Here is a 27,821-nt window from a genome sequence, read left to right on the forward strand (position 1 = left end):
TAAAGTTCATTAATAATTTTAATGAACCTTAAACTTCATGATTGTGTTTTGCCTATTGGAAAAAAATAGGATGGTGGCCAAATTGATTTATAGCTAAGAGTCATCTACTCTCCTGAGCGCTTGGTATGAATTGACTTGTTTAATCCTCTTAATTACCTTATAAATTTATTATTCTCCACACTTTACAAATGAGAACATGGAGGCAGGCGGGGGTAAAGGGACCTGCCCAAGACCATCCAGCTGGGAAATTAACCCTGCAAGTCTGGCTCCAGACCAGGGAGCTCACCTGCCGCCCCATCTTCTCTCGCACTCAGCAGGCTCCTGGCTCCAGCTCTACGGTGCTGGCTCTTTTTTTCTCACTCATCTCAGTATTCTCTTGGGACTCAGACAGGTTCTTTCTGTGAGACTTTGGATGTGCCTTCTTGTGCCTGGGACTTCCCTCTCTTCTCACCCTTGACTTTTTCCTAAATGAAACTAGAACCCTCACAGGGTTCTAGGGCTCCTTAGACGGAGGCCCCCCCCCCGCCCCCCGCCCCAAGCCACTGAGATGAAAGTCCTTCTTCACACAGGCAGACCCCCTTTCCAGAACCTACCTCATCAACAGCCAGCCAGGCCTCACCGCCTCTCTCCCCACCCTGCCTTTGGTGTCTCACGGCTCAGGTTATAAGGCACCAGGAGAATTGCAGGCAGAGAACTGGAGTTGTTTTTATGAGAACATATATATCAGGTATTTTTTATTCTCAGAAGTCGTATGCTAATAACTAACGGGCTTGGGAGAAGGGGTGAGAAAATTTTTCAGTAAGTTTCCTTTTTTTTTAGCCCTATAGTAAGTATTCACTGAAAAAAAAAAAAATCTGTGTACAGGAAGACCTGCACAGTTCAAACCCATGTTTTTTAAGCGTCAATATGGTACTTATCTGCAATCTGTAAATATATATATATATATATATTCCCCCCCCCGTAAATTTCCTTCTAAGGTAAATGAATTTGTTCTCTGGTGGCGCTTTTGTTCATAAAAGTTTGGGGCTGGTGCTTGAGGACACAAGCAGGGCAATGGCCCTTTGTCTCTGTGCTTATCCCAGGAAAGCTCAGCCGCTCCTCTAAATAGAAGCTGGATGAGTATTTAAAATACACGAGCTGGAAGGATGTCAACTTACTAGCTCATCTGGGGCCCTTACTTGTCCGACTCCGGCCCTGGTCCCTTCCCCATGCCCATCTGGAGTCCCATCGCCCCCTCCCCACAGCCCATCACACCCTGGCACGCGCATCTGCACGAGGCTGGAGGATGGACTCGTGACCCGGGGCTTCGACCCTTTGGACGTCTTCCTTCCCGGGACTCTGAACAACGAGATCAGTGGAGCCACCTGGAGTTTATTTGGTTCCTTTACCTTCCTGGTTTTATTCTCTCTAGGGTCTCTTTTCCCCGCATTTTGGCTTTTCTGCCAGATTTTTTTCTTTCTTTCTTTCCTTCTTTCCTTCTTTCCCTCTTTCCCCCTTCCTTTCTTCCTTCCTTTCTTCCTTTCTTCCTTTCCTTTCTTTCCTTTCTTTTCTTTTGTCTTTTTAGGGTCACACCCTCAGCATATGGAGTTTCCCAGACTAGGGGTCTAATTAGAGCTACAGCTGCCGGCCTACGCCACAGTCACAGCAACACCAGATCCGAGCCACGTCTGCGACCTACACCACAGCTCACGGCAACGCCGGATCCTTAACCCACAGAGCGAGGCCAGGGATCGAACCTGCATCCTCGTAGTTCCCATTCGGATTCATTCCCACTGATCCACAATGGGAACTCCCAGATAAGGAGATCTCGACATAACATTTACGGAAGCGTTTAGGGAGGAGAAGCTGATAAATATGGTCCCTCTCAATTCCACCAGCGGTCCCACTCCTCGCAGCTTTGTGGGGTGGGGGGGATTTGAACTTGGGCCAGAATGGGAGAATCCATTCCTGAGGCTCCTTCTGGCTTTCCACTTGGTGCTCCACTTCCACAATTGCCAAGACGTTAGGCAGATCTCATGTGAAACCTTCAGCGTACTAGCCAGATAAATCCAATGCGATTCACTTATAATCAAATTCAACATAGTTTAGCTAGGTGTTCAGGAAGGAGATGTTTTGCTGTGAGCAGGGGCCACTGCAAAGCAGTGTGCTTTACGGTATTTTGAGGTTGAATTTTGAGTAAGCAGAAGGGGAAGGGAAATTCAGGTAAACCCAGAAGGAGCAATGACTTAGGGGAAGGAGGAGGAACAGCGGGTAAGAGGTGGCAGCTGCTCGTCCGGAGATGGTAGAAACAAGGTCAGACAGGCAGGCTGGGGCCCAAGTTTGGGAGCAGAGGACCCGGAGGCAGGCTGAAGGCTCTGTTGGCTCCCGAAGCATGACAGCCATGGAAACTCTCCCTGCAAGTCAACACCCAAGGTCAGAAGTCACTCCTCCACCCAGCGAGCCTCTCTGGGAGAACGTTCCCCTGGAGAGCAAGCAGCCCAGTTGAGAAAGCCAGGCTGTCCTCCGCGATCCCTGGGCACACTCAGCGGTGCTTCTGTTCCTCTCGCTTTCAGCAGACTCCTCCGCTGCTGACGCATCCTAGAGGGGACCCCAAAGGGCAGCATGACCCACGCCAACCTGACCCTCGTCCACCCTGCGGTTTTTGTCTTACTGGGCATCCCTGGGTTGGAGGCTTATCACCTCTGGCTGTCGGTACCCCTCTGTTTCATGTACGTCACTGCCGTCCTGGGCAACAGCGTCCTGGTAGCGGTCATCACCACAGAACGTCGCCTTCACGAGCCCATGTACTTCTTCCTCTCCATGCTGGCCGCCACCGACATCTTGCTGTCCACCACCACCGTCCCCAAGGCCCTAGCCATCTTCTGGTTCCATGCTCACGCCATTGACTTCGAGGCCTGTGTCACCCAAGTTTTCTTTGTCCACACGATGTTTGTGGGGGAGTCAGCCATCCTATTAGCCATGGCCTTTGACCGCTTTGTGGCCATCTGCAACCCCCTGCATTATGCCACCGTGCTCACGTGGCCTGTGGTGGGAAGGATTGGTCTGGCCATTGTCACCCGAAGTTTCTGCATCATCTTCCCAGTGATCTTCTTGCTGAAGCGGCTGCCGTTCTGCGGGACCAACCTCATCCCCCATTCCTACTGTGAGCACATCGGCGTGGCCCGCTTGGCCTGTGCCGACATCACCGTCAACATCTGGTATGGCTTCTCGGTGCCCATCGTCATGGTCCTCTTCGATGCCATCCTCATCGCGGTGTCGTACTCCCGGATCCTCCGAGCGGTGTTTCGTTTGCCCTCCCAGGACGCCCGGCACAAGGCCCTCAGCACGTGCGGTTCCCACCTCTGCGTCATCCTCATGTTTTACGGTCCGTCCTTCTTCGCGTTACTGACCCACCGCTTTGGACGGAACGTACCTCGGCACGTCCACATCCTGCTGGCCAATCTGTACGTGGTGCTGCCGCCGATGCTCAACCCCATGGTCTACGGCGTGAAGACGAAGCAGATCCGGGAGGGGGTGGCCCGCCGGCTCTTCCGCATCCGGGTTTGGTGCTGTGCTTCCCCGCTGGGCTGAGGGCTCCCCTCGGAGGCCCACTCCCAGCTGCAGGCGTGAAGCACAGAGATTTCCTAGACCGAGAAGCTTTTCCCCTCACTTCCTCTTCCTTCTTCTTCTTCCTCCTCCACATTTTCTCTTCTGGTTCTTCTTCTATGTCGTCCTCTCCTGTTTCTTCTGTTTCCTCTTCTGGTCTCTTCTCCCCTGACAGTCTCTCCCCAGGAAGAATATGTATGTGCGTACGCCTCTGATATGAGCACTCGGCATCCTCAGCAGAGCACACACACCCCAGAAACACGGGGAGCTGAGCGCCACATGAAGTGAGGGGAGCAGAAATGGATGCACATAATTCTGTATTTGCTATCTGAAGGGATTCCAGTCTTTTCGTCCCCAGATGTGCACTGATTGTTTGCACAAACCTCCGTAGCTCTCCACCCACTTCTGTCCCCTGGAAAAATGCCTGTTCATCTGCTAAAGTTCAGTTCGAGAACTGCCTTCCCTGAGATGTCTTCTCTGGTCTTCTCGGGTAATCCCAGGCTTCTATCTCTGTACGTCTATTGCATCTTGTACCCATCTCAAAATATAGGAAACGAGTTATAATGGGTTGCTTGTTTCTTTGTACCCCGCGTTGACTGTATACGTGAAAGCAGAAGATTGTGTGTCATTCGTATTTGTACCCTCGGTGTGTCCCCGAATGCGTGGAACATAATAACTGTTTGAACAATAACAGGAGCACAATTACCTTCCTCAAGTTAGAACATGCGTCTCTGTTTTGCACTAAGGTGACCAGCCAGATTAGTCCACAAACCCAGGGACTGGTGAACCAGTTTCCTACAAAGGCAGTTTGTCATACATGCGGATTCCTTCCTTTTCAGGTCTTTGCTGTACTTCAAAGACCAGGGAGAAGCCAAGAGGAGAAGGACACAGGGTCCTCTTCCTCTGATATCTGGCTTCTGGCTATATCCCCGATACTAGGAAATAGAGCACATTTTTTTCCTGGCCACGTTAGCCAAGTTAGAGTTCACAGGTTTGTTGTTGTTGTTGTTGTTTGCCTTTTAGGGCCACACCCACGGCATATGCAGGTTCCCAGGCTGGGGGTTGAATCGGAGCTGCCGTTGCCAGCCTACATCACAGCCACAGCCACGCCAGATCCGAGCTGAGTCTGTGACCTATGCCTCAGCAATGCAGGATCCTTAACCCACTGAGCGAGGCCAGGGATCGAACCCAAATCCTCATGGGTACTAGTTGGGCTTGTTTCCGCGGTGCTGCGATGGGAGGAGTTCATGGTTTTGGCCCTTGTTCTTTCATGTTTTCTCAGAAAAGGTCATGTACACTCCTTTCTTCAACCACCACCTGCCTTCGTGGGTCCCCCATCTCTCTCTCTCCATCATGGAATTCTCTTCGAAGGTTTAGACGCCCGAGTCCAACTATCAACTTGTTATCTCCTCCAGGATATAGACTCCCATGCAGGCTGGATTTCCTCCTGTCCCTGTTCCTTTTCTTGGGACACCCGTGAGGCTGATCCTGTCCATTTCACTGAGCTGGAAACCCTGGGGAGTTGCTCAGCTCCTTCCTCTCCAGCCTGCTCCCCAACAATTGACTGCTATTGACCACAGCACTAAATAGTTATCTGGCTGGTATTTGGAGTTGTGTCAGGATTTGAGTCCTATCCACATTGTTTTCTAGCCATGGGAACCTGTGAAATTTATCCAGCGTTTTTAGTCCCCAATTTTTTTTTTTTAATCTATAAAATGGGAGAGCAGTAGAACCTCATGGGGTTGTTGAGAAGATTAAGTGAAATAAACCCTGTATTCACCCTGTTATCTTCAGTGCATCGCACCTGAGAAATGTTTCATTACTGCTATTAGTATTGTTAGTTTTTTCTCCACATTGTCCCTTATCCATTACTTAGACCCCTTATCATCTTTTCACCTCAGATATGGCACAAGCTGCTTAATTAATTTCAATGTTTTAAATCTTTTACACCATAACCTAAATTATAAATTAACCCTCCACATTAAGCATTCTCAAAGGCAGGGCCAATCCTACTTCTTTTTGTCAAGTATTTTCAAGCCGTCTTTGTTTGGGTTTTCCACAGAATATTCCATAGCAATAATGACACATATCATCATGGAGGTTTAAAAGTTCCAGAGTCGAAGAAGCATGAAAAATGCTGACCCCATGAGTCACATAGATGGCCATCCAAGAGAAGACGAGAATTTGCGACATTTCCCACACTTAGGTGACCGTAGATATTTGTATCTGTGCTTACGTAACTTCTTGATAGCACATCCGTTTACAGCTGTAAAATAGCCTCGTGTTCCATCAGTTTGGAAATCACAGGACCGCAGAGCAATATCTAACCTAGACATTGATGTCATGATCTGGTCCTGCTTTACTTTTCTATCACTGTCTCGAAACACGCCACCCCATAGTAGTGACTTCATAATAAAATAACGTTGCTGACAATAATAACTGTGACACTAGCTAGTGTTCAGTAAGAGGTCACTCTGCGTTAGGAAGCGTGTTAAGCGCTCTGCTGCACTAGTGCATTTAATGCTCATACAACCTCATGAAATAGCACGGTTGCTCTCTCTGTTTATACACGGGCCACCCAACGCTCAGCTGGGATAAGTAATCAAGGCCCTCTGGCCGGCAAACGGTCGTGTCCTGAGGCCAACTGCTTTTATTTTTCATTTTTAAAAAATTTTATTTTAATTAGAGTTGATTCACGATGTTTTGTCAATTTCTGCTGTGCAGCAGAATGACCCATTTATACACATATATATATGTATATACACTCTCTTTCTCATAATATTTCCCATCATGTTCCATCACGAGGGATTGGATACAGTTCCCTGTGCTATCCAGCGGGGCCTCATTGCTTATCACCCCAAATCCAGTAGTTTGCATCTACTAACCCCAAACTCCCGGGCCATCCCACTCCCTTCCCTCCCCCTTGGCAACCATAAGTTTATTCTCTATGTCCTTGAGTGTGTTTCTGTTGTGTACACAGGTTCGTTTGTGCCGTATTTTAGACTCCGCACATGAGTGATAGCATATAGTCTTCGTCTTTCTCTGTCAGGATGAGACTTTCTAGTTCCAGCCTCAATTCCTCTTTGATGTCTTTGCCAGGTCCCCTCTGTCCGAGGGGACCACCTTGTCTTCTGGGCCTCACAGCAACGGTATTTATGGTTTCAGCTAAATAGTCATGACTCTGGGAAACCACTTGAGTTGTCGGAGGGCAGAGACTGTGTTTTAGTCACCCGTATAGTTCCAGCATCTGGCACAGGGTTTAAAATGTTGGTGAGGTGGTTGACCTCTGGACACTTCACTGATGATATTATCTAATTTTATGACGGAAAAGCATTTGGGGACAGACAGACAGACACACACACACACACACACCACTCAGCTCTTTCTGACTTACTATTTCTTCTCTATTGCTCAAGTTTCTACATACTGTGAGGTCCAGCAAGCATAGTCAGGGCTTAATGTTCTGTGTCTGAGCAGCAGCAGCTAATGCCTCCTCGCCCACTCTGTGTCCCTATGTTGGCCAGAGACAGAGCATCATTAGCAGCTGCCGTTTGTACAGACTGCTGCCGGGAGGGCACTGATTGCCCACGCTCTCTGGTTCCTGGGTCAGAGATCTCTGGAGACTGGTCCTGCTGGGGTCTGTTTCTGGGCAATTAGGTGAGATGCCCCCTAAAGACCGATGAAGGCAGAAGCTCTCTCCTCCCCAAGGGAGTCCTGCAGACCAGGCACAAAGGCTGCCCTGTTTCACTCTTCATTCTGCCTCTGGTACCTTCCTTCACGTGTTCGGGAAGGACTTTCTCTGGAACTGGGGTAAGTTTTGGGAAGGGAATAAACGTTTGGTTCCTGGGGTTTTTAGGTTTTTCTGGAATAAACCCAATGAACTGTGGATTGAGGCACGATCCTGTTGAGTCCTCTGTGAAAAGGAGTAAAAGTACACACTCTCCGGGGGGGGCATCACAGCGTCTTGAGCGGCTGCACACGGTTTTGCTCTTCTGGGCTGGGACTATGGCTCATCTTTTCCCCAGAATATTAAAGGGATTTAAAAACTTTGAAACACTGAAAAGCAGGTGTAGGGGTAACGAACCCAACTAGGATCCATGAGGACGCGGGTTCCATCCTTGGCCTTGCTCTGTGGATTAAGGATCTGGCATTGCCATGGGCTGTGGTGTAGGTTGCAGATGCGGATCGGATCTCCGATTCAACCCCTCGACTGGAAACTTTCATATGCGGTGGGTGTGGCCCTAAAAAGACACCCACCCCCACAAAAAAGAAAAGAAAAGTAGCTACGGTAAAACCCACAACTTAGTTTAAGTTAAAATATACTGTTTATATGAAAATTAGAAAGTACTATAATTTTACTGGCTTTAATGGAAGACATAAATAATATTTTCAGAATAAAATTATGGAAACATTTAACCATTAAAATCATGTCCAACATGTAGAGGTGGCCCTTTAAAAAAAAAGATTTGAGCCACATGGTTCCACTTCTATGCAGATGTTTTTCCTTTGTAAATACTGCGGTAGTCTACCATCCCTGGTTGGTTTAATCCACGGAGGCAGAACCACCAATAAAGTTATACACAGATTTTCTGCTATCTGGAGGTGGGCGCCCCAACCCCTGCCTTGTTCAAGGCTCATTGATACACAGGGCCTCCTATTTCTCCTTTTGCCTTGAGTCCCATGTGGGTCAGTACAGCACTGTCAATCCTGCCTTTATTTAAAATTTTGATATTTTGTCTATCATGATAGTGTGCAGAATTTTTATTATAAAAGGATTCTATGAAAATATTGTTTATCTTGCTTACTGAGTTTTTTGGTACTTTTTTTTTTTGGAGGGGTCTTTTTAGGGCTGTACCAGTGGCATATGGAGGTTCCCAGGCTAGGGGTTGAACTGGAGCTGGAGCTGCCGGCTTACACCACAGCCACAGCCACATAGGATCTGAGTCAGCCCTATACCGCTGCTCCCCGCAAGGCTGAATCCTTTACCCACTGAGTGGGGCCAGGGATCAAACCCGTGTCTTCATGGATCCTAGATGGGTTCGTTACCGCTGAGCCATGATGGGAACTCTGTTCGGTCCTTTTAAATGTACCCAAAAGGCAAGTGCCTCCACTCGTCTCACCTTAACCTTGGCCTGAGAGCCACACCTGGAAGATAGAGCGGAGAGTCAGAGAGAAATGGAAATCCGGATGATGAGTCTTGCATCTTTAGATAATTCTTCCGACCCTGGAAACATATTTTCAGTTTCAGAAACAAAGACCTTTCCCTTTGTGCTCAAGTCAAATTAGGGTTGGATTTTCTGTTACTTATAGCGTGTCATAACACACACATAGAAAGAAATTATCTTATGTATTTTTAATCTTGAATTTGCTTTTTCACTTAACCATATGCCATGGTTAAGACACTTTTTTTTTTTGGCTGCACCTGTGGCATGCAGAAGTTCCTAGCCATGGGTTGAACCCATGCCACTGAGCCACAGCAGTGACAAAGCCACCAGGGAACTCCATTACTCCTTGAAAAAAAATGGAAACAAGACGTTCCATTGTAATATATGTACCATAATTTATTTATTTACAGATATGGAAGTTGCGGTCATTTACTATTGCAACAATGTAGCAATGAATATTCCTACAGATGTATCTATATGCTTTCACGTGGTGCCATCAGCACTGGGAGCTGATTGTTTATTTTTACGTTTTCCAATTGATAAGAAAACTACCATATTTTATTTAGTATGATACTGATGTTCACTTCTTTACATTTTGAACGTTTGTTCACACATATATTGGCCATTTATTTTCCTTGTGTGAGTTGCCTATTTTGATTCTTGGCACAGTTTATAATTTTCCTTATTCACTTATACCAACTTTTAGGATTTAAGGATATTAACCTTTAGTCGATTACATGCTTTGTAATTTTTTCTCCTAGGATTTTTCTTTATCCTTGACTACATTACATCATTCAACTGTTACTGCTTATGAAGTAGGGTTTTCTTATCTCAGGAAGCGCTTTCCAACTCCCCAAATAGTTTCCTGTGTTTTCTCCTAAGACCCTCACTTTATGTTTTAATATTTTTGTAATTAAAAAAATACATCTTCAATTTATCTGGAGTTTCTATTTTTTACTGAGTGAAGTGGGAACTGATTTTATTATCTGACAACGATAACATATCCCAAGGCCATTGCTTGAGCAGGGCTTCCTTTCCCCCCTAAACTGAAATGCTGCTTTGTTACATTTTAAATTTCAAATATAGTAGTTCTGGACTCTATTAATTTGTACTGATTCACTGAATACTAGGGTTTATTTAGTATTTCTATGCCATGCACTATATTAGGTAGTTTACAGAAAGTATGTAATTTAAACCTTGTAAAATAAACATGAATAGTTCGTTTTCACAGATAAGGCTGAATTTTTGCATTGTGAAAAACTTGCTTATTGTCAATAATCAGAAAGTTGGAAAACCAGAAGTCGAACCTGAGGAAGGCTTCCCAGATGATAAATACTGAACTTATGAATTGAAATATTAATAGGAGTTTAACACACACTAAAGGTGGAAAAGTGTGGTCCAGATTAAGAGAAAAGCTTGAGCAAAGTCATGAAGGTCGGAAAACTCAAATTTTGTGTGGAGAATGAATCGTAGTCTAATTTTACTTTGTTAGCGTGCCTAACGGGGATTAGAGCTAGAGAAGAAAGCATGCCCTCTGCATCCTTGAGAAATTTGGACTTTATCTTGTACACAATAGATCATTATATAAGGCTTGTAAGAAGATGCACAGAAAGATTTGTTTGTTTTGTTTTGAGCATAACGCCTAGGTTGCCACACACCGATGACTGTGGAGAGGTTGAGGATGGGAAGCTGGGAGAGGAGGAGACCCGATTAGCTGTGTGAAGCTATTGCAACAGAGCAGGTGAAGGATGGTCAAAGCCTGAGTAGGACCATGTAAGTGAGAATGGGGAGTTATGTCAGGAGTCTAGACATTGCTGTGTTGCGATCAGGAACCTATGTCAGTATTTATGTTTGCAATGCTAGCACAGGATGTCAGAGCATAACATTACATACTCTAGGTCAAGGCATGCGTGATTGACTCCATTCTCTAATGTTCAACTTTTAGCGAAACTTATAGCTGGTTCTTCTCGCCGACTCCCAGGTTCTGTCGTCTTCATAGAGAGATTCCAAAACAGGCATCATGTTTGGGGCTAACCTCACCATCTTCCACCCCACCTGTTCGTCCTACTTGGCATCCCGGGACTGGAGATCTACCACACCTGGCTTTCCATCCCCTTCTGCCTCATGTACATCGTCGCAGTCCTGGGAAATGGAGCTCTCATCCTTGTTGTCCTCAGTGAAAGCACCCTTCATGAACCCATGCATGTCTTCCTGCCTATGCTGGCGGGCACCGACATCCTGCTGTCCACCACCACTGTGCCCAAGGCCCTGGCTATCTTCTGGTTCCATGCTGGGGAAATCGCCTTTGATGCCTGCATCACTCAGATGTTTTTCATCCACGTTGCCTTTGTGGCTGAGTCGGGAATCCTGCCGGCCATGGCATTTGACCGCTACGCGGCCATCTGTGCCCCGTTGAGATACACAGCCATCTTAACTCCTTCCACAATCGTGAAACTGACCCTGGCCATCTGGGGACGGGGTATTGGGGCCATTTTCCCTATCATATTCCTGCTGAAGAGGCTGCCATACTGTCGGACCAATATCATCCCCCACTCGTACTGTGAGCACATCGGGGTGGCCAGATTGGCCTGTGCTGACATCACTGTCAATGTCTGGTATGGCTTCTCGGTGCCGATGGCCTCCGTCTTGGTAGATGTTGCATTCATTGCTGTTTCCTACACTTTGATCCTCCAGGCCGTGTTCAGACTTCCTTCCCAGGATGCTCGGCACAAAGCTCTCAACACCTGTGGTTCCCACATTGGCGTCATTCTCCTCTTTTTCATCCCATCTTTTTTTACTTTCCTGACCCATCGCTTCGGCAAGAATATCCCCCACCATATTCACATCCTTCTGGCCAATCTCTATGTGTTAATTCCCCCCATGCTTAATCCCATCATCTATGGAGCCAAGACCAAGCAAATCAGAGGTCGTCTGGCTCACATGTTATCTCGCGTGGGGATGTCTTGAGAAAGCTCATAGTTCCTTCATAGTTTGCAGGCTTTCAAAGCCGCAGGAAAAAAGAGAACTCAGCAACCAAGCTTCCAAGTGTAGGCACTAGAGTGTATTGCTGCAGAAAGCACATGGCCTTTGGAATAAGATGTATCTGCATTCAAACCCTGATCCCTTACTTTCAGATGCTTGACTTTGGGCAGCTTCCTATCTTCTGGAAATTTAGTTCTAACCCATAAAGTGGAACCAATTGTACCTCTGCTCTCAGAGCTTTGTAACCAAATTAAATCTGTAAACAACTTGGTACATCGCTTAGCATTTAGTGGACTCTCAATGTTAGCTGTCATTCTAACCCGAAGTTTTTCCCCTGAGGAAGATGTTTCAGATTTGATGTCTATGAGATTCCAGTGTTTTCAAAGGCTCCTCTCCCTTCAAAGGCCATCGTCACCTCCAACACCGTTGTCATCAAACAACAATTTTGCCACACAAACCAAATTAGGTAATGCATATAAAAGAGTGCTTTTTAAAACAAAGGTATTGAAAAAGACTAAAAGGGACATTGATTACATTTTATAGGTAAGGAACTATCGCCATGATTATATTAAAAGAGATATCTTGACTTACGCAACAAAGGGAACAAGTGACACAGGCATTGCCCTGAGAGAGCTGATTGTCTGAGATGGACACATGAGCAAAGACTATGTTATGGGATCACACAGATGATAGAAAATATGCTGCAGCACACAGATATTCGAATGTTAAAAAGATAGAGTAAGCTAATAAATACCCTATGATTTTATGTCCTCTTCTCTCTCTATACACATAGTTTTCTTCTTTTTCTTTTTTTTTTTTTACTTAACTAGAGAGAGTCATGCGGCTTCAAATTCCATTTCTAAATTAAAATGAGTTCTAAATGGCTATCTCCAGACTAGACTTTTCTCTTGAGATCCATGTTCATATATTCAACTATTTCTTGACATCTCTAGTGATCGGTCCAGTAGGCATCTCAAAAATAAACACGACTGTGTCACGATAGCTTCAGTTCTACTTAATTTCAATCCACTAACGACACAAATTCATTCCCATCGCATTTAAAGTGCAGCATGTGTTGACAGGATCTGTTTGCCACGCGGGCACTCAGGGATGCCAGATCCTGTCGTCTTGTGAAGTTGTCCCAACCGTGCGTTTCTCAGAGTGGCCAATGCAGGGAAAGAGAGGGAGGGTGAAGCCCTCCGGGGACGAACCGCCTTGGTCTTGAAGTCACTCGTCGCTTTTGCTCACACGTTCATTGTTGAAGATGTGGCCTCCGCAAGGCCCCAATTCAAGTGCAAGGGGAGGTGAGGCATGTAGGCGTGTTCGTGGGTTCGCAGTGAGTACGATTTGTCTCTGCCACCCTCTGTGCTCTTGACGGCTTAACATTTCTTTTTTCTCTTCTTCGCTCCAAGAGAACACACTCAGGTCCTCTCCATGGGACAGAACCCCAAAGTCCCATCCAGGTACTTCCCCAGCTCCAGTGTAGGCACTTTAATTAACTGACAGTATTTAAGGGAACTTTTGCTTGAAGCTCTTAAAAATCATGTCTTACTCTTTGGTGTTTAGAAACAGGTCATTTTTCCATTTCTGGAAGGCTCTGAGTTTTTTTTTTAAACCCTCTCTGGGAGGCAGAATATGCCCTCTGAAGATATCTCCATCCTAATCCCTAGACCCTGTGTATTAGAATACATGGTAAAGGGGAATTAAGGTTGCAGATGGAATTAAGATTGTGAACGAGCAGATATGTGGATTATGTGAGTGAGGTCCCTGCAATAACAAGGGTTTTTATACGTGAAAGAGGGAGGCAGGAATGCGAAGGGTGAGAGTGAAAGAAAATCATCAGAAAGACAAATAATGTATAGAACATTCACTTGTGGTATCTAACCCCACCCCCCCAAGCTCACAGAAAAGGAAGAATGGTCGTTACCAGGGGCTGGGGGGACCGTGGGGGAAGTGAAAATATGCTGGTCCAAGGATGCAAATTTCCAGTCCTAAGACAATTAAGTTCTGGGGATCTAATGTTCAGTAATGATGATGGCAGCTAAAAATACTGTATTATCCTGAAAGTTGAAAGTTGCTTAGCGAGTAGATTTAACTCTTCACATCCCCCCCAAAGAGAAGATAATTATGTGATATGATGGAGATGTTACAAGGCCGCGTGTCATCATTTTGAAATATACAAGAGCATCAAATCAATACACCAAACACCTAAAACTCAGCATGTCACCTGTCAGTTATGTCTTAGATCTGGGGGAAAAACACGCGGAGGAGAGAAATCAGTAGTCATTCAACCTACAATGTTATTTTTTTTTTCTGTGTGAATATCAAGTAATTTTGTTGGGTTTAATAAATGAAAATTTGAAGTTATATTCATACATTCACTGCATTAGTCTTATTTTGTTTTTCTTTTTCGGCGTGGAGTTCCCGGGCCAGGGATCAGATCTGAGCCTACACCATGGCTGCAGCAATGCTGGATCCTTTAACCCCCTGTGTGGGGCACGGGATCAAACCTGCGTCCTGGTGCTGCAGAGACGTCACCGATCCCATTGCGCCACAGTGGGAATCCTGGATTAGTCTGATTTTCATTATTTTTGAACCATGAGAAGCAAATTTAGCCTATAGGATTTAATGAGGATGAGACGAAGTTGCCTTTGGGGCCATTTTCAAGCCTCCAAACACTCTATATAGGGCACTGCAATTATTCTTATGCCCCCTCCAGGTGGATACATGGGTGCGATTGGGTTAATCTGGAGCCCTCTTCATGATAACGTCTCTCTCTCCTGCATGTTGGATCTGAAATTGCTGACCCCTGAGGGAAGAGCCAGCCTGACCTGTTGGAAAAGAAGGCAGCTTCTCTTCTCATGCTGTCTCCAAACCCAGCCCTCAAATCTGCGCATCCCAGGTGAAGGGCCGGTTACCTGTAGCTCTGCTGTGGGTTTTCTGCCTTCATGTCCTGCCTTGCATTAAACCGCTCAGGCTGGTACCTCGTGGTTCCTAGCACTGCTCACAGCCATCCCGGGTCTGTCTTCCAAGGAGCTGATGCCCACGCGTGGATTCGTCCACCAGCTTCATGAAGGCTGTCCTCAGTGCATGGTCCAGAACCTTCTATTTTACTCTTAAAATACATTGGAAAAGACGCTAAATCTACTCTCCTCTGAGTCCTTCACACAGAATTTGTTAGGTAGTGGGGGGCTGCAGAGGTCCTGTGCTAAACATACTGGTTTTTTTTTTCTTATTTCTTTAAAAGACTTCATTTTTCAACGCATTTTTGGTTTAAGGCATAAGTGGGTGAAAATGGCGGAAGGATTGTAAATACCCCTTGCCCCCATATACGTAATGAACTACCCCAGTATCCGTATTCTACACCACGGTGGGGAATCTGGTGCTGCACATTCTACGAGCGTTTTTTTGTTTTGTTTTGTTTTGATGGGCCAACCAAAGGGTTGGAACTTTTCATTTTTTTAAATTTATTTTTTAAAGATTTTTATTTTTCTATCATAGTTGATTTACGATGTTCTGTCAGTTTCTGCTGTACAGCAACGTGACCCAGTCTCTCTCTCTCTCTCTCTCACACACACACACACACACACACACACATTCTTATTCTCACATTATCCTCCATCATGTTCCATCGCAAGTGACTAGATATGGTTCCCTGTGCTCTACAGCAGGATCGCATTGCTTATGCATTCCGAATGTAATAGTTTGCATTGACTAACCCCAACCTCCCAGTCCATCCCGCTCCCTCCCTCTTCCCCTTGGCAACTACAAGGCTGTTCCCCAAGTCCATGAGTTTGTTTCTTTTCTGTAGACAGGTTCATTTGTGCTGTTTACATTCTATGAGTTTTGACAAAAGTATAATACCACCTGTTCACCACCGTGGTTTGATACGGAATAGCTGTTTGGCAGCCCTAAAAAGCCTCAGTTCTCTGCTAGTTCGTCCCTGCCTCTTATCACATGCTCTTTTGTCCACAGTTTCACTCGAGCAATAAAACCAGTAAACATTCATTTAGACACCACCAAAAAGGCTCTTGGGGCCATTTGTCCAGGCTTTGACTTTTATCGCAAAAATTTTTAAATCACCTCTCTATGGGCTGTGCGTATTTTCTCCCATTATCTTTCAATTTTATCAACCTCCTAATGACACATGGAAATAGTGAATGCTCCCGGTGTACAAATGAGAAAAAAAGCAGGGAGTTTAGGTAAGTTGCCAAAGACTGTGTTCTGTCTCCTGGGATGCAGTTGACCAAAACAGAACACAGGTTGTAAGCAAAACTGGAACTTAGGTTCTCATCAGATTGAAGACTTAAAAGCCAGACTGCAGAAAGGGCAAGGATATTAAACCACGGGGAGGATGGGAACGAGCCTCCTCCATCTGTCATCTCTATTATATCTGTGTGAAAAAACGCCTGAAACGAATATAATTTGGTAAATCAACTATACTTCAATTAAAAAAAGAAATTCACAACAAAAAGATGCAGATAGGTCTAGACTCTGTTGGGATTGTCTTTATCCACTCATCAAGGAAGGTCGTATTATATTAAACTCCAAAACGAAGAGATTATGGGGCAGATGGTCTCATTACGTTTATTCCAAAAAGCTTCTTGGTTCCAGTACAAATGGAGTCCACAGAATGTGAAGGAGGACAGCCTTTGTCAAGCTGTAAAAGAACTTATTACATTCTTGCCACACATAATGATTTTTTACTCCACTGATTGAAGATCTGCTGCTTTGACTGTTAGACAGGAATTTGGCTACATTTAAAAAACAACCACTTAATTCACATACTGTAAATTTAAAGGGTACAATTCAATGGTTTTTCATATAGTCATAGAGTTATGCAACTACTACTCACCAATTCTAGAACATTTTTATCATTGCAAAAAGGGATCTGTTACCCATTTGCAGTCATTGTCACTCCCCATGCCCAACGTCCCAGCCTCTGACAAACACTGTCTGCTTTCTGTCTCTATGGATTTGCCTATTATGCACCTTTCATGTATATGGAAATATACAATATATGACCTTTATGTCTGGCTTCTTTAAGTAGCATAATGTTTTAAAGGTTCGTCCATGCTGTAGCAGGTGTCGGTAATGTCAGTGATTCATTCCTTTTTGTTGCCTAAAAATATTTAAAATATGGACAGACCTTATTTTTTTAAATCTAGTCATCAGCTGATGGACATCTGAGTTATTTCCACGCTTGCAACTTTTAAATGTAATTTTTTTTTCCCATTGAAAGCCATGTATGTAGTTCTGCGTAGGCAGGAATTACCTCTTGTATTTATTTTCATTTATAATTTTTTTTATTTCAAGAGAGGTGAATTTTTGTTCATGTGTTAGCCAACACATTATATTTCCTAATGAAAGGGGGAGATCAAATTCACACCTGTATTTGTTGGACTTTAAAACCTGTGCTCTTTTGCAGCACAGCACATCTTTAAAGTTGTGTCACTTCTGGAGCACATTCTCATGTAACCCAAGCACCCTCCGGAAGCCCACTCTGAGCTCATGGGCCCTCAGAGCATACACCATGGGGTTAAGGGCTGGGGGAATGACAATGTTAAGCACGTTGAGAAGGACAGGGAAGATGGGAACGGCTTTTCCGGCCAGCTGGGCTATGGACACTACAACAATGGTTGTGTAGAAAAAGAAGATGAGGATGAGATGAGAGCTGCAGGTGCTCAGAGCCTTGACTATTGCCTCAGCAGAGTTCAGCCTCAGCACAGAGCGAAAGATCAGAACGTAGGAAATAAAGACTAGAGCCATGTCACTTCCCCCAATGACCCACGCCAAAGCCAGCTGATAAAACCTATTGATGGTGATGTCATCGCAGGCCAAGCCAGTGACCCCCGGGTTTGAGCACATGCAGTGCTCGATTTCGTTCTTGGAGCAGTAGCATCTCTGGGCAGCCAGTACAGGCACTGGGATGGTTAGCAGGACATTCCTAAGCACCATGAACACCACGGCTTTGACCACAAAAACTCCAGTGACGACGGAGGGGTACTGGAGTGGGTGGCAGACAGCTACATATCGATCCACAGCCATGCAGAGGAAGACGCCTGACTCCATGCTGATAAAACAGTGGACAGCGTAGATCTGAGCAAAACACTCAGGGAGGCTAATGGCCTTGGCCTCAAACCAGAAGATGGCCAGAATTCTGGGCATGATGGTCGTAGCCAAGCCAATGTCCACTACAGCCAGGACACTAAGCAATTGGTACATGGGCTGGTGCAGGTTAAGCTCATGGTGGATGGTGATCACGATGAGGAGATTGGCACTGAGGGCTAAGAGGTAGAGCAGAGCCAGCGGCAGGGAGAGCCAGTGCTGCCACTCGTGAATGCCCGGGAGCCCCAGCAGGACGAACTCAGACACCTGAAACCCTGAGCTGTTGGTAGCACTCCGGGAGGTATACACATCTGGAGGCATCTTAATCCTTAGTGTCTGTCTGTAGATACAAGGAAATAAGAGGGAGTCTTGGTTAAGTTTTCAGCTGAGATTCAGATTTAATTTAAAGATGCCCTGTTGACTCACACGTCCATTGATCATGATATTTCCCAGATCTCTTTTGTGTCTGGAAAATTTTCAGAAAGAGCAACTGAGATGGACGAAAGAGGCCCTCAAAGGAAGATTACAGCAGAAACATAGAGTCAGAGAGGAGTCAGTTATTCGCTTCATGTCATTCAACGATGCTTTTTTACTTGGAACAGGAGGATATCGGACCCAAAGCAGGGGACACAATCATTGTGAGCAGTCTGATTTCTCAGGAGGTAAGTACAAAAGACAGAATACAGTCTTTAAATATTAGTATTTAAATATTAATTTAAATATTAAATTTAATATAAATTTATTATGTTAATATAAATATATAAATAGAATATAAAATTATTTTATTATAAAATAATATTAAATTAAAATAGTAAAATATTAACTATTTAAATATTAAATATCCACATTTAATTGGGATCTTATGAAATATGAATATTAATTTATAAAATTGACATCTTAAAAGTGTTTTCTTTATTATTCAGTAATTTGTTGCATCTCTTTCTTTACTTAAATTTTTTTTAATACCTGTCACTAAAGGGTATTATTTATATGTCTTAATGTTTCACATTATTTTCTCTTACAGTATTTAAAATTTTTTTGAGTGGACTTTGTTTCTAGAGTAGATTTTCTAATTAATTGGTGCTAGTGGTAGGAAATCTGCTGATTTCTGTTATTTTGCTTTAGAGTCTGTCTATTTCATCGTCCGTTATAAACACCTTTTACTTCGTTTTTTTCTCTGATTTCCTTGTAAGACCCCATAAATGTTATAAAAATGACAACTTCGACTCCTCCTTTTCAGGTGTTGTATCTCTTATTTACGTTTTTCTGTTTTATTTTAATCAGAAAATAGTGATAGAAGCCCATTGTATTTTCTCCGCTTGGTTGATTTAATAAGCCTGTTAAATTTCACGCTGACAGTGGTGGTGGCGTTTTACTAATAGAACAAACAGTGTATTAGAACAAAGAGTGTAATAGAACAAACAGTGTCGAAATTATGAAAGAATGGAACCTTGCGATTCATAAAATTCTCTGATTTGGGGAATCTTTGCTTTATCATTTATTATTCAAGAATCACTTGGTTTGCCCATTTACTCACCAGTTTTTTATTGCGAGCTTCCTGTGTGTCCGACGCTGTGAGAGCCAAGAGGTTTCCTTCGTGCAGTCCTCTGGCTGGAGAGTCCCATCACGTCCACCATGGACGAGAGCTCAGCCTCATGTCTTTGGCCTTGTTCCCAGATACAGCTCTTACCCTCTGCCCAGGTCAAGAGATGGATGGAAGGCAAAGAAAGACAGCTTGAGAGATCTGAGGAGAGCGAGCCAGATTTCGAGGCCAGGACAGACTCCTAGGGGGATGGACGGCCTCCACCGACGCTGCTCCCACTGCCTTGGCATGGGCAGGCTCACTTGCTGCTGCAGGGGGCTGTGAAGATGGATGGCCACGGGCTGGTGCTTCCTCTCGGGCTGTTTCCCCTCTCCTGCTGCCTCTGCTTGGCCGTTTGTTGCCCAGAGCAGATCTAGCCCTCTCTCTACCACGCCTGGGGTTTTGGTTAAGCATCACCGTGGGAATGACCTGGTCTTGGTCTGACCCTCCCTGGCCCATCCCGTGGCAACCCTCAGTCTCACGGAAGCACCCCTGGGGCGGGCTGTTTACTCACGCTGGCAGGACGGCCCCTGGTGGCTCTGAAGCTTTGTCTTGGTGATCCTGGGAACAGTCCTATTTAAGCCTAGTCCTGGGGGCAGGGCTGCTAGGTGGACAGCTCTGCCAGGTTGAATTGTTGGTGGAGGTGTGTTCTAGGCTTGGGTTCTTCTCCACTTATTCTAGCAAGGGCAGCCAGTTCTTTTATAATGTGGCCCACGGATTCTGAAACATCACCGTGCTGCGCAAAAATCCCACACGAAATCCCCAGGATTTATGGAAAAATGGAGTTATGAGTGCAGTACTCAAAACTTAGTGACATATTTTAAAAAAGAGAGAGAAAACAAACAATAAACAGTACCCGAGTTTTACACATGTTAAGAGCAATATAAACGATGACATTTTTGGAAGACACCGAACTTGCTTGTGGTGGCAGATAAAAGGGTTGCAGCTGGTGGGTTATTTGAAGTGGTAAAAGGAACTTTATCTGAAGTCAGCTGGAGAGCTGTGACGTGAACAAAGCTGGTGGATACTAGAGTGTGTGCACATGTGTGTTTGCTGTACTTCCAGGCGGCTTGTCGCCAGCTTGGTGCAGTTTTCTGCATTCAACCAGTGCAACTAGTGGACAAAGTTGCCCAAAGGCAAATGCGCAATTCAGTTATGCTCATAGGGTTTCGTAACACATCGCTGGTGTTGGGACATATTTCTACGTTCTTACCTAGTGACACAGCAGGACTGAGTGTATCCTTTTCCCCTCCGTCAACCGTCTTCTTCTCTCCCATATTATGCACCTCAGTAAATGAAGATTCTAAGGATGGTCAACTTAAAACAAAATCTCTATTCCACACACTTCTCCCTAAGTCTGTCCATGGCACCTTCCAGTCTCATTCCTGTATCCTCAGGATCTGCCTTTCACGACCTACTCTCTTTTCAGAGTCATCTTTGTGTGTTACCCTGACTTCTTCACTTTTTAATCTATGGTCATGTAAAATCTTATCACTGCATTGAAACTGCGTGTGGTGGTGGGATGGACTTGGAGTTTGGGGTTAGTAGATGCAAATGATGGCATTTAAAATAGATATGCAGGAAGGTCCTATTGCATAGCACAGGGCACTCTGTCCAATCTCAGGGGATACAGCGTGATGGCAGATCATATGAGAAAAAGAATGTATATGTTTGTATAAGTGGGTCACTTTGCTGTAGCACAGAAATGGGCCCAACATTATAAACCAACTCTACTTAAAAAAAAAAAAGAAAGAAACTCTTTTGCTAATGTTTTCCGTGCTAACTACCTGAATAGGCACCATAGCAGAAAGAATCCCAGTAGGGCAGCAATGGCCCACTCAAATTAGAATAAAAAAAAATATTGGTGCATAGTCAACGTATTATATTATGTTCAGGTGTACAATATAGTGATTCAAGATCTGTGTATATTGCAAAATGGTCATAATACGTCTGGTTAACATCCATCCCTACACATGGTCTCAGACTTTCTTTGGTGATAAGGACGCTCTCTTAGCAACTTTCAACTATGCAACACACTGTGATGAACCAGCGCTGCCATGCTGGGCATTACAGCCCTCTGACTTCTTTATCTATGACTGGAGGTTTGGCCCCTGCTGACCCCTCAACCCATTTTGCCCCCTTCCTCAACTTCTGGCAGCCACACATCTGTTCTTTGTGTCTAAAAGCTTGGTTGGGGAGTTCCCCTCAGGGCTCAGCGGAAACGAATCTGACTCGTTTCCATGAGGATGCAGGTTCGATTCTTGGCCTCACTCGGTGGGTTAAGGATCCAGCATTGCCATCAGCTGTGGTGTAGGTCACAGACATGGCTCGGATCTGGTGTTGCTGTGGCCGTGGTGTGGGCTGGCAGCTGTAGTTCTGATTTGACCCCAGCCTGGGAACCTCCATATGAAGTGAATGTGGCCCTAAAAAGACAAAAACACACACACACACACATAATGTATACATATAGGATCATTTATTTACAATCAGTGTGGACTCATGGATATGTATTTTGTACTTTAGTTATAATCCAGTACTAGAGCTTCTGACATACAAAGAACTTGGAATCATCACAGTACTCCTACAACAAAAAACTAAAAAAAAAAAAAAGGAAATTCAATGATTTTCCTTGGACTCATCAAGAATTGGCATTGCAGGCTAGCTCTAGCCCCACATTTGGACAGACGGTGAATACATAGAATGCAGAGAGTCTGGCTAATAGGAGCAGAAGCTGGAGTTCCTATTGTGGCTCAGTGGAAACAAATCTGACTAGTATCCATGAGGACGCAGGTTTGATCCCTGGCCTGGCTCAGTGGGTTAATGATCTGTCATTGCTGTGAGATGTGGTGTAGGTCGCAGACTCAACTCAGATCCTGCGTTGCTGTGGCTGTGGTGTAGGCCAGAAGCTATAGCTCCAATCTGAACCCTAGCCTGGGGCGGGAACCTTCATATGCAGTGCATGCTGCCCTAAAAGAAAACAAAAACAAAAACAAACAAACAAAAAGGGAGCAAAAGCTGCTAGAGCCATAAACTGGTGGGAAGACTTCAAAGGTAATTTTGACAAATCCTGGAGGATGAATGTCGACTAGCACGAAAATGAGAAATACTTGGAGCTGCCGTCTTAGCAAAGCTCCACACTCTACACCCAGCGACTCCAGCAGATTCTCATTGTAAGGATCTGAGAACGGAGCATTCTCCCTGAGAGGGGCCTCCTCTCCAGGAGAAGACATTCACAGAGCCGTATCCCACCCAGGGGGAGGTATTTTCCTGACTCCAGGGTGTTGTTTAGCCCTGCAACCTCAATTCTCCGATGGGTCCAGAAGAGTGGTTAATTTTTAGTTTGTCCAGCTTTGTCTTGATGTAAGGGAGTGACAATTTCTAAGCTTTTGTTATATTTTGGAACTGAAAATAAGTTTGAATTTTCTTTTGCATTCTGGTCGTGGCCCCCAAATTTTCACTAGTTTCTTAGTGTTCCAGTCTCTCTATGTCCCTTTAAAGATTTTTTTTTTTTTGTCTTTTTAGGGCTGCACCTGCGGCATATGGAGGTTCCCAGGTTAGGGGTCAAATCGGAGCTGTTGCTGCAGGCCTACACCACAGCCATAGCAACGCAGGATCCAAGCCACATCTGTGACCTACACCACAGCTCATGGCAAAGCCGGATCCTTCACCCAGTGAGCGAGGCCAGGGATGGAACCTGTGTCCTCAGGGATGCTGGTCAGATTCATTAACCACTGAGCCGCGACGGGAGCTCCAGGTTTGCTTGGATTCCAATCTCACTCTACAACTTCCTTCCCATTTGACCTTGGGCAAGTTTCTCAGCTTTCTTGCCTCATCTGCGAAATGTGTAAATAACAATTGGTCTTGCTTCGTAGGATTGTTATGGCAAGTCCATGAGTTAATGTTTGTGAAGTGTTTCAGTCAGTACCTAGTAAGTGCTATACACAAATAGGTAAATTAATTTGAACGGATGACCCTAGCAAGTGGGAGATGTGGGCTCCAAAGTCTGAACTGTTGGCCTCCAAAGCCTGTGCTCATTCCGCAACACCAAACGATATACTTCTGGCATTTAAAGCGGGCTTATTTCCTAGCCACATTCCCAGCCAACCCAAGCACCTTCTGGAAGCCCATTCTCAGTTCCTGGGTCCTCAGCGCATACACCATGGGGTTAAGGGCTGGGGGGATGACACTGTGCAGCACGTTGAGGAGAACGGGGATGAGGGGAAACTTTCTTCCTGCCAGATGGGTGACCGATACCACAACGATGGCTGTGTAGAAAAAGAGAATGAGGGTGAGATGGGAGCTGCAGGTGCTCAGGGCCTTAGATGCTGCTTCCGCAGAGTTCAGCCTCAGCACGGAGCGGATAATCCAAGCATAGGAAGCAAAGACCAAAGCCATGTCACTCCCAACCATAATCCAGGCCAAAGCCAAATGGTAAAACCTATTAATAGCGATGTCATCACAGGCTAGACGGGTGACCCCCAAGTTAGAGCACAGGCAGTGGTCGATCTCGTTCCGGGAGCAGTAGTGTCTCCGAGCCGCCAGCACGGGCACTGGGAGGGTCAACAGGCCATTCCTGAGTATCATGGACAATGTGGCTTTGACCACAAACGCTCCAGTGACTACGGAGGGGTACCGAAGCGGATGGCAGATGGCTACATATCTGTCCACAGCCATGCAGAGGAAGACGCCTGACTCCATGCCCATGAAAGCATTGATGGCATACATCTGCGTGAAGCACTCAGGGAGACTGATGGTCTTGGCGTTAAACCAGAAGATGGCCAGGACCTTGGGCATGATGGTGGTAGCCAGACCAATATCCACCACAGCCAAGATGCTAAGGAATTGGTACATGGGCTGGTGCAGCATAGGCTCATGTTGGACTGTGATCAAGATGAGGAGATTGGCACCAAGAGCGATGAGGTAGATCAGGGCCAGCGGCAGGGAGAGCCAGTGCTGCCACTCGTGAATGCCCGGGAGCCCCAGCAGGACGAACTCGGACACCTGAAACCCTGAGCTATTGGTTATTCTCAGGGTGGTATCCATCTATAGGCTGTCTGGTCCTCAGAATTTACCTGAATTAAGGAAAACCAGAATAGGCTGTGGTTAGCTCAGCTGAGGGTCAAAATTTGTGTAACATTATAAGAATCACCAGCAATAACTCTGTCCTTTTTATTTTTTTAATTTTTTTGTCTTTTTTTTTTTTTTTTTTTTTTTTTGCTATTTCTTGGGCCGCTCCCATGGCATATGGAGGTTCCCAGGCTAGGGGTTGAATTCGAGCTGTAGCCACCGGCCTACACCACAGCCACAGCAACGCGGGATCCGAGCCGCGTCTGCAACCTACACCACAGCTCACGGCAACGCCAGATCCTCAACCCACTGAGCAAGGGCAGGGACCGAACCCGCAACCTCATGGTTCCTGGTCGGATTCGTTAACCACCGCGCCACGACGGGAACTCCAACTCTGTCCTTTTTAGTGTACTGTATCCTGAACCCACTTGAGACTCTTGAAAAAGTTCATCTAAGAACAATGGAAGAGCCCAAATAGAGTCTAAGATAAAGTTTTTAGCAGAATAAAAGTCAAGATTCATGGCTTTGTGTCCTTGAAATTTTGGGTAGATTTTTTTAATATGTGCAGAAGACATGTGCACATACAAAGAACCCCGACTTTCAGGAGGTAAAGTTTAAGGGCGGAGATTTTTTTTTTTTCCTCTTCTTGGGGAGCTAAAGAAAGAAAGTGGCTACCAGGAGAACCTCGGCTTTCTTTCCTTTCAACAGTGCCTATAGCCGACAAATTGTTTCTGACACAGCCCATTTCATGTAATCCTCACCAAACAAGTGCTATTATTTGCATAGGAGGATGCAGAGGTTGAATGATTAATCTAGACAGGACTACACTGAAAACACTCATAAGGGAGAAAGCCTCAGAAAAACTTATAAGCTTTTTAATTTAAATCTTATCTTTAAATCATAGCGAAAAGGTCAGTACCTCTTTGGAATATCCTTTGTTTCCTGTTTTGATTAATGATCTACTTAAAGTACTGTTTTTATTTTTAATACAATTTTAAAAGGTTCTTTTCCATTTACAGTTATTACACGATATGGGCTGTATTCCTTGCGTTGTGCGGTACATCCCTGAGCCTGTCTCACTCCCAATAGTTTGTATCTCCCAGTCCCTCATCCCCAACTTGTATCTTCCCCTTTCCTCACTCGTAACCACTAGTTTGTCCTCTTTGTCTGTGTATCTGTTACAGCATTATTTTTAAAAGTTCAATTTTGTTAATAAAATAAAATATATAAAGAGAGAAAATTGGAGTTTCTGTATTGGCGCAGTGGAAACGAATCCGACTAGGAACCGTGAGGTTGTGGGTTCGATCCCTGGCCTCGCTCAGTGGGTTAAGGATCTGGTGTTGCCATGAGCTGTGGTGTCGGTCGCAGACGTGGCTCGGATCCTGCATCGCTGTGGCTGTGGTGTAGGCCGGCGGCTACAGCTCCAATTAGACCCCTAGCCTGGGAACTTCCATATGCTTTGGGTGCAGTCCTAAAAAGACAAAAAGACAAAAAAAAAAAAAAGAGAGAGAGAGAGAGCGGGAGAGAGAGAGAGAAAATTATTGAAGAACTTCCATTCATGTCCAGATTTTTGTGTAGCGTAGGTTGGAAATACAGCTGGCATTTACTGCAAACATTGAGATTTTTTTTTTTTTTTAAAGGCTGCATCTGTGGCATGTGGAGGTTCCCAGGCTAGGGGTCGAATTGGAGCTGTAGCCACTGGCCTACACCAGAGCCACAGCAACGCCAGATCCAAGCCACGTCTGCGACCTACACCACAGCTCACAGCAATGCCAGATCCTTAACCCACTGAGCAAGGCCAGGAATCGAACCCTCATTCTCACGGATACTGGTTGGGTTCGTTACTGCTGAGCTGCAACGGAACGCCTAGACCTTTTTGCTTAAGTAATTTCATGGCTCATTCTTGGCCCTTTAAGACTTGGTCTTCCTTGTTCTGGCATTCTTGATTTTGTTTGTTCTTGAATTGCCGTACAATATTTGGAAGTGTTTGTATCCAAAAAAGGACATGGGCATTCAACTTGAGGAATTCTTTAGTATCTTAGAATTCTCTTTGTTACCTTGATCGGGGAATAATTGCTTGCTTTGTCAAATATTTAGGTATCAGTATTTCCTTCCCACGTCTCTGCCTTTGCTTCGTTTGACGGCCTTACGTGTAAGATCAGGGTTCCGCCACCTCTGTGAAGAATGAAGGCCATGCCATTCACAGATGATCATAAACATAAACACCCAGGAAACTGATGAGGAAAAAGAAGAAAAATGGTAACAGTAGCGCTTTTAGAAAACAAAAAAAGTTAAGAAAAATAACTATAAATCAAAATCTCGACAATGGCAGTGGGGTTTAACATTTTAGAATATTTAATTTTCACCCCTTTTCTTTGCAATCTTTTGATACAGATGAAGTTTCATGTAAGTAGAATGCATTATTTTGTGCTTTTTCTTAATAAAGGAGGTATACATTTCCTAATTCATCGGGAAGCTCTTTATAAACACTTGAGCTCATTATAAATGTTCATTTCAATGGCCACTGAAAATTGTCGTATGGTTTTTATAACATTTCCCCCAATTTTTGTTTGGTTTTACATGATGTGCATTTATTTTACCTTCATATTTATACTATTTTCTCTGTATTTTTTTCTATGTCTTTTCAGCTTAAATAGAACTTTTTTACCGATAATTTATGGGTGGTCTCAATGGGAATCCGTGTATTTCCCAAATTTATATGGAAAATTTTTGTCTACATTTGCATAATTCTAGGGCAGGGTCTGTGTAACTTTCATCACACTCTCAAAACATTCTATTTTGCAATAAAAAAAAAAACCATTACAGAAAATTATTCTTTACTCAAAATTTTGACCAATATTAATTTCCGTATGACTTTCAGTTTTTAATGCCTGACATTCTGTTTTGTTTTTGTCTTGTGTATTACCCACTTTGCTAAAGTGTTGTCAATTCTTAGATTTATCCCATTGATTTTCTTTTTCTTTCCTAAATTTTTCTGGGTAGAGCAAAATTGCTTGCACACAATGTTATTTTCTTTTTTTTTACAAATATTAATAGATCTTAATTTTTGTTTTATGTCTCAAAGAAATGGTTGGAAATTCATGATCAGTGTAAAATACGTATCATGGTAAAAAAAAGTTTAATTTTTTGGTTGGATTTAATAGGAATTCCGCTAGAATGTGATCTTCAAAAGTTATGTCTTTCTTTTTATCAGATATAATAGTCCTTTATTTGAAATTGCTTTTTGTTCTGAGAATCTTGAATATAGAATTTATTATTCTAGAGCCCTTGGTTCATCAGTTGTTAACTGAGAACTTTCGAATTCAGCATCA

The 27,821-nt window shown here is 44.5% G+C and overlaps 4 protein-coding genes across 4 annotated transcripts; 2 read left to right on the plus strand and 2 right to left on the minus strand.

The window, feature by feature from the left end:
- The first annotated feature begins 2,152 nt into the window (after window positions 1–2,152).
- LOC125111140 (olfactory receptor 52B2) lies at window positions 2,153–3,680 on the plus strand. Its single transcript, XM_047752973.1, has one exon. The coding sequence runs from the start codon at window positions 2,602–2,604 to the stop codon at window positions 3,568–3,570; it is 969 nt and encodes a 322-aa protein (XP_047608929.1). The 5' UTR covers window positions 2,153–2,601; the 3' UTR covers window positions 3,571–3,680.
- A 7,022-nt stretch (window positions 3,681–10,702) lies between these two features.
- LOC125111245 (olfactory receptor 52B2-like) lies at window positions 10,703–12,478 on the plus strand. The gene is given in 2 exon segments (XM_047753140.1): window positions 10,703–10,801; window positions 10,804–12,478. Coding segments are annotated over 2 exon segments (945 nt in total). The 5' UTR covers window positions 10,703–10,770; the 3' UTR covers window positions 11,718–12,478.
- A 4,705-nt stretch (window positions 12,479–17,183) lies between these two features.
- Window positions 17,184–18,161, minus strand: LOC125111364 (olfactory receptor 688-like). The gene has a single exon (XM_047753306.1). It carries the CDS (start codon window positions 18,159–18,161, stop codon window positions 17,184–17,186), a length of 978 nt encoding a protein of 325 aa, XP_047609262.1.
- Window positions 18,162–23,499: 5,338 nt separating this feature from the next.
- On the minus strand, window positions 23,500–24,465 carry LOC125111735 (olfactory receptor 688-like). The gene has a single exon (XM_047753792.1). The coding sequence runs from the start codon at window positions 24,463–24,465 to the stop codon at window positions 23,500–23,502; it is 966 nt and encodes a 321-aa protein (XP_047609748.1).
- Between the last annotated feature and the right edge of the window lie 3,356 nt (window positions 24,466–27,821).

Source organism: Phacochoerus africanus, chromosome 11 (assembly GCF_016906955.1).
Source record: "Phacochoerus africanus isolate WHEZ1 chromosome 11, ROS_Pafr_v1, whole genome shotgun sequence".
In the NCBI taxonomy this organism is placed as follows: domain Eukaryota; kingdom Metazoa; phylum Chordata; class Mammalia; order Artiodactyla; family Suidae; genus Phacochoerus; species Phacochoerus africanus.